General features: G+C 32.1%; 1 protein-coding gene across 1 annotated transcript; it reads right to left on the minus strand.

Moving 5' to 3' along the window:
- Positions 1 to 672: 672 nt before the first annotated feature.
- Positions 673 to 6148, minus strand: PRMT11 (arginine methyltransferase 11). The gene is made up of 9 exons (XM_022052005.2): positions 5697 to 6148; positions 4481 to 4491; positions 3663 to 3818; positions 3455 to 3518; positions 3205 to 3347; positions 2197 to 2284; positions 1964 to 2079; positions 1707 to 1857; positions 673 to 1178 (listed from the first exon to the last, which is right to left on the minus strand). The coding sequence occupies exons 1-9, from the start codon at positions 5956 to 5958 to the stop codon at positions 973 to 975; spliced, it is 1197 nt and encodes a 398-aa protein (XP_021907697.2). The 5' UTR covers positions 5959 to 6148; the 3' UTR covers positions 673 to 972.
- Between the last annotated feature and the right edge of the window lie 1404 nt (positions 6149 to 7552).

A 7552-nucleotide genomic window follows, 5' to 3' on the forward strand; every position in this document is an offset into this window, starting at 1 on the left:
GTTGCGAAATTATTAAGCAAAAAGTATCACCAACAGTAATAATTATGAAAAAAAATATATATATATAACTACAAGGTAAATGCAACTTGTAAAATATTTAATTTAATACAAGGTAAATATAACAGTTCTATATTAATTTTTATTAGTTTACTTGAAATGTAAATTTAATGTTAATTAATCACTCCAAGTTTGCTACATATACATAAAATAGGTGCTTTACAACTTTTCTTAGGGTTAGAATCAAAGTTGTGACCAAATTAAAATCAGCTTCTGTTTTGTATTTTCATTTCAGCTCTTTGTTCGATTTTCCTTGGTTTGGTTTAATTTCTAGCTGAATTACATTCCTACATGTTACCATTAAATGGTTTTAACCAAAAAAAGAAGAAAGAAATTGCATAAAGCTCAAGCTTATCCACTATTAACACATGAAGTATGATGAGAGTTCAAACGTATGCACTAAATTCAATTATTAACTCTCAATTATTTCAATTAAGTTGAATACTGGATCTGCTTAGAGTTGTTCTGTGTGTATGCATCAAGCCTCTAAGATAGTGCATACTAGGAGACTATCTTAACGAAGCTTTATACCTAGTCGCCAGAAACAAGAAGCAAAACTACGGTTATTACAGTCTTGAGACAGAGATAGCAGGTGAATTTTTGCAAAGAAAAAAATGAACCCAAACAAAAAAATTTCATAAATTAAAATATCAAAAGTAAGCATAACGTTGCATAACCTTAAGGGAAAAAAAGATTAAATATTGGAATTTGACTGATATAATACATATGATTCTATGCCTTTGCCCTATCCTTAACAGGCAAATTCGGAACAATAATGGCTACTTGATGTGCAGGTAGGCAGCAACAGCTCATACATACCATAGGGGGCAGCAATTAAACTCCAAAACGACCATCTGATTGGGCCAGCGACCAAGCATACATCATTCTGGAAATCTGTTAGCATTATGAAAGCAATCAGCGCATTTTATAATGTTGAATCCTGGAAACAACACAGTGACGACCACTCAATGAATATTTGAGCATGATGTCAATGTCTCGTGGATTTTTCTTGTTTGGAGCAACTGTCATGCTCCCAGTAATTGCCTCCCCTTCACATATTGTTAACACATCTTCCAGATACAGAACTGTTTGCTTCCAATGCGTAGCCCGTGATCTCGGTCCTGCATTATATTAAAACTTCTTATATTTTAAGCTGTTCAAAATGTAAGTTTTATTTTGGTCTAGAATATAGACCCTAACAACTAGGTGTTGCAGTCAAAAAATAGCAAAGTAAATATATACTTCTCAGACAATCAAAATATACTTATATGACATCATGGATTCAGAAACAAAGCCTCATGACATGATAGATTTTGTTCTTCAGCTAATGCAGGAGAAAACTTTGAAGTACTAGGTCAAGAAAAACCCTTAGGTAGTACATGGTATAATTTACATTCCATTTCTAACTAATTTTTACACTATATTAGTCTTTATAGATGGGAGCATAATATGATTTTTATTTTTGAGCTACATCCACACCCACCTTGAACTCAATGGTGGTGGGATTTCCAGTTCCCACTGTAATTCAACCAATCAAGACTAATATGAAGAGAAGTGCAAAGATTAGCTGGAAATGAACTAGAAATTGAACCACAGAGAACTAATCTGCACCATAGTTAAATAAGGGAAAGTAAAGAAAAGAGATAAACCTGTGGAAAAGCCCATCAGTTTATGGCACTTGGTAAATGATACATCAAAATATGCTACCAGAGCATGGATGTAATCATTGCGTTCTGCCACAAGCTTAAATGGGGCTGTGAAGGAAGCATCCCCAGGGGACATCTTAGAGATATCCATTGTCTGAAACCAACACAAATAATCGCACATCAGCCATCAGCAAAGCAATAATTAGGGAATAAAAGAGGTAGAAATAAAAATTTTGAAAACTGCATACAAAGCATATCACCTTGAGAAGCTGGCAGTTTGTGACAATTTGATTCTGGTCAACTGTGTCAACCAGAGGTTCCATCATGGCTTGCTTTTTGATGCAGCTCATGTTGAAGCCATAAACATTATTCCAAACTGGAGTTGCAACAAATTATGTGAGTTAACAAAGGCGAGATCCTATGCAATCCACAAATTGAGTAAGGAATCATATATAATTTACTTGTAATATGCAGAAAAAGTAAATCAGCTCACATTCAATTTTGTCATCTTTGTACTCTGCATCCTCAATGGCTGTCAAATAAAGAGAAGCTTTATCTGGTAATACGAGTCCGTCGTTGACCTGAAAATCCAAATCACGCATAATATATTGGAAACGAATGATTCCTACGTATTGAACCAAAAATTATAAAAGATATTTCATTCTAGGTGCTGTTAGCACATGTGGAGCACAAAGCACCACTTGAGAATTTGTAAATAGAGCTGTCATAAGGCAAATCACTTAGTGACGTCTTATCCCCAGGGACAAGAAGGGTTTGAACCCAATTTTTCAAGGGTAGAGAATTGAAGGAAACTTGTGTGGAAATAGAAGAGAAAGAGAAATAGACAAAAGAAACAGGTGAGTAAAGTTAAGAAGAGAGATAGATATGCCATTAGGATAGAAAGAAATAAAAAACAGATAAAGATGGAATAGACTCCTAGCAAGTAATTATAAATCAACTTTTTTACTATTCCCTAGGTAGCCTTTATGTAGAGATTAATTACAATAAAAGAGATTATACCATTGATATAGACATAATAAAAAAGGTATCAAATCCTAATAAAACTTAAAATATATTGAATTAGACAGGCACTATAATAAATATTTACTAATACTAAAACTATCCAAATTCTAACTTTTTTTCATTCCCTAAGTTTCCTGTCTTTTCATTTCAATGATCAATTTCTTCTGATTCTTTCTATCTTCCGTTTTCTCCTGTAACTTCCGTCTTTATTATTTTTATAGCTTCCCTAGCAGATTCTGGGTAATATGCTTGTATAAGGATTACTAACCTAACAATAGTACATAACTTTGAACGAGAATTATTTGGTGCAGTTAGTTCCTTGTTTATACGGTTCTTGCTCTTTCTAGCCCACATATTCAGCCCATCTCTCCCTTATATCTCAAGATCCAAGAAAAGCAAAGGTAACAAAAAAGTACCCATAGACGCAAGAGGTAGCACAAACTAACATATGAATGACTGTAAAATAGATGAGACTTACAAGCCATTTGTCTCGGGCGTACAGAACTGTATTTAACATATTCTCAAACAACAAAAAATATCCCATCCACTCTGATATGATTATATCCACTTTAGCTGTTGGCAGCTCTATTTCTTCTATTTTTCCTTTCAAAACTGTTATAACTGCAAGAATCAAATAATTGTCAGTTGAGTGTAAGAAACTGAAGTATTCAGAGCAACAGAATTGGGGAAAAAAACTGAAATCAAGGGTAAAAAACAAAAAGCATCACCATCAGATAGTCCATTTGTTTTAACAATCTCTTTCGCCATGTCAGCCATATGGGAACACTCAACCTAGGCAACGAATAACCACACAAATTAAGCAAGTTCCAAATTAACTATGACAAACTTACAACAGATACAGAGCACTACGCAACTAATTACGGAACACAAAAAGTTGGGAAAAAGTAACAAGTCGGACAAAGGTGAGAGGCATACTGCATAAACATGTGCTGCCCCTGCTTTAGCACAAAACAAGGACAAAATTCCGGTCCCAGCTCCAACATCAAGAACAACTTTATTCTTAAATAGAAATTTGTTTTGGTTGATGACATTCTGATATGTCTTAGTTCTTACTACATCTTTCAGCATTTCCTGTAACACAATAATAAAGCGACTTAACTGCAAGATGTTGTTGCAAGAAGAAAAAAAAAAGAATAATGATTCTTTAACAAGACCAAACAAGAGAACGATTCAGCTATACCAAGATCTCTTCAGAATTCTTGATCTTATAATAGTGTGGAAAAAGAGAGCAATTTTTTAAAGAAAGAAACCAAAAAAAAAAAATTATAAATAAACAATTGTATGTTCGTGTATTGCAGAAAATACTCTCGACATGATATTCAAAGAAACAGTAATATAAAAGAAGCGGTACGTGTGAGATAAACAAGAAAAATCATCTGATCTAGCTGTAGCTTTGAGTTAACTGAAAAAAGAATACAAGCACTTCGATCCATGTTCAATTAACAGCTACAATTAATATAACTGGATGTTCCCTGCCAGAAGGTGCCTTAACACATAGAACAACAACTAATCTGCTGGGAATGCCATTACAACATCACAAATTTGTTTCAGTAAACAGAAGTCAGAACATACTCAATTGAAATGACAAGGTAAAGAAAATCATATTTCCAGATCATAAAACCATTTGTCCTGAAGCCAAAAACTGAATTGAAGATGAACTGTATTAAAAACATGTAATACCAACAACCAATAACAAATCTAGAGTCGGTTTGCATCCAACTGCGCATACTTACTTCGTGAATACCTGCAAACAAACAAGGAAAAGAGAGAAAAAAGATGAGCTTTTGAAGGGAAATCTTCAAACAGAATAACTAGAGAGCACCAAGAAAAAGTTCTACATAGACATTTCCCAACCCTATATTCATCACAGTAGAGTAAGGATGCAAAGACCAATCAAATAAACAATGACCAAACATTATCAGAAAGATTAGCTGCCATTAATGAAAAATTTACGTAACTTCGTATAATATGAATTTATAGGGATTCGTACCGCAGTTCGATCTATTCAATAACCTGATAAAGTTTCACATAATAAATGTATTCATATCGGCAGCTGGACTGTGTGCCATATTAACAATTAATAAAAGAGCAAGATATAACCTCGTCCTTATGATTTGACCCATTTCAAAAGAAAAAGTTAATGATTTGTTTTGTGACAGTAGTCTGATTTGAGACTTCATTTTTTAGACTTACTCAAAAAGAAAGTTAAAAAAAGAATATTTCGTGACATATAATCACTTTTTGCAACATAAATTAGCCCAAGTTTAAAGACAAATTTCATTCATTTGTCAATGATTGTAAAGAATCATGTGAGATTCATCTCATCACTAAAACATTATTAAAGTCATGAAGATTTACATTGGCCAATAAAGTAGCAACTAGCCTATGTATAAATGTGAAACCCAAAGATTTAGAACTATCGCAGAACAACCCAACTTTATTAAAATGAGCCAATGGTAAAAATAATTTCCTCTTCATTTAATATACATGTTTGCTTAATCCTACTGGCATGAATTTTTAATTTTTGGATCATCTTTACTAGCTGATAACATGGAAATTGAATCATTATAATAAAAATGTTGATATCGTTCTTCAGGTCCCAGTATCTACTTACAAATGAAATACTTGTGAGCATTTCATTAACGAAAAACTTCCACTCAACTTACGCAAATCTAGTATCGTCATCCTATACTTGATCCAAGATCATTTTCCATAAAACAAAAATGTTCTCTTTTCTTTCCTCAAAAGTTATTGTAAGTCCGTCCGAATACAATCCCTTAACAAAACAAAAGATCTTCCTTTCTTTGAGAAACAATTCAATGAACCAATCAAATGTAAAGAACACAAGTTAAACTAGATTTCATTTAAAGAATGAAGAAAATGACTTTCAAAACCTAAAAATATTCAAATTTCAACATATCTTAAGCCATTTTGCCGAGAGAAAAATACCAAAGTGAGAGTACGAATCAAAGTAATAATCAGCACTAGTCTTATCGTCATCGCCATCTATGAACGAGGCATCAGCGTCGCACATGGATACGTCTTCAGTGATTTTATCGCTAACCACAGCAGATTCCTCTGGACTGGAGCTCATTGCGGGTTCCTCCAAGTCATCCGAGGCTTCAAAACGAATCTTTGTGTTTTGATTCTGATTCGTGTCGTTGTTTTTCTCCGAGCTTTGACTGGTGTTGCTGTTCTTTTTACGACCCATTGTTGTCAACTTTTAGTTCTGAGGAGAAATTTAGGGGTTTTTGAAAGAAAGAGAGAAGAAAATTAGGGTTTTACGAAGCTGCTCTGCTTAACAGCTTCGGTTGACAGTGGTTGCGCGTTAATGTTTTGGGTTTTAAATATTTGTGCGAGATATTTCAAAGGGTCCGACATCCTTAAAACTGAACGGCGTCGTATATCGGAAGGAACTGTGCGTAGAGCAGCGACTACCTTTGGTTCCTCCTCTAGACCAGATTCTCTTTATTATTATTATTATTATTATTGACTTAATTAAGTCATGAAAAACAAACATTATCTCTTAAAAGTCCAAAGCAAAGATTTTCTAGTCTCTCTCCACCATTGAATTTCGGATGCACCTTAATGCCATTATAGTCAAACTATGTCGTAACTAAATATCTCTATTATCTTTATTGTAATCGCTAATAAAATCTAATCTCATGTATGTAAATAGAATATTTCATCTTTAATTCATATAAATTATCTACAATCTCGTCCATTTTCAATATCTGATAAAGAAGCAATATTCGCATTATAAGTATATGTAACCGAATTTTATTTTTTAATTTTGCATTATAAATCTCAACTTCTATTTCTCATAAATCATTTAGTTCATCTATTAATAATTACAGGTATACATTAATGTTATTTTTTGGAGCTTTAAAACCGTTAACATTGATAGAATGAAACAAGAATTCTTCATGTACATTCCGAATCGTAAATTGTGATTAATGAGAACAACTTATCATATAGTATAACAAAAACTCATATTCCCAAATGAATTAAAACCACAAATTTAACTCAAATATTGCGTGATTCTACAGGAAATGAAGAATATTTTCTATTAAAGCTTTTCTTAGCTTCAAATTCATATAGATGTCTCATAAGTGCATCATTATATGTTTTCCTCTTATGCCATGTTATTTTGGTAGCAATCTTTAAGGTCATGTATAATCTTTTTAACATTGGGAAGATAACATATTTATCAACCTTGAATATTTAATTCCATGAATACAATATTTAAATCTTATATTTTTAATTCCGTCAATACATTTTAGTAGCAATCTTATGTTTTTAATTCCTTGAATACAATATTTTAGGTTTTTTGTAATTATGCTTGAATATTTATTAATCCTTGAATCTTGTTTTGTCCAACCTCATGCTTTTAAATTTGTTATTGATAGATGACATAAAAATGGAGAAATAAATTGATCGATTGAAAAATTTATGTTTTGAAATTTTCCATTTTTTTCAATGATGATTTGCGAAGTTCCATCATGATGATTTGTAAAATCTAATTTGATGATTGTAGATTGTTATCTAATTATAAAGATCGATAAATTTGACTACGTTATATTTCTATGTTATAGTTGAACATAATATAATTAATATAAACATTGAATGTGAAGTTAGTATCCAATAAAATATGATTTAACATAGATTCTTGAACACAATGTATTCTTAATTATAAAATTATTATGCATCCCCTATGTTTACAAATTACTATTAGGAGATATAAATACATTCATTAACTATTGAGAAATCATAAATATACTTGTACTGTAAATTGTTAAAAGAAC

Source organism: Carica papaya, chromosome 7 (assembly GCF_054855325.1).
Source record: "Carica papaya isolate Zhongbai chromosome 7, ASM5485532v1, whole genome shotgun sequence".
In the NCBI taxonomy this organism is placed as follows: domain Eukaryota; kingdom Viridiplantae; phylum Streptophyta; class Magnoliopsida; order Brassicales; family Caricaceae; genus Carica; species Carica papaya.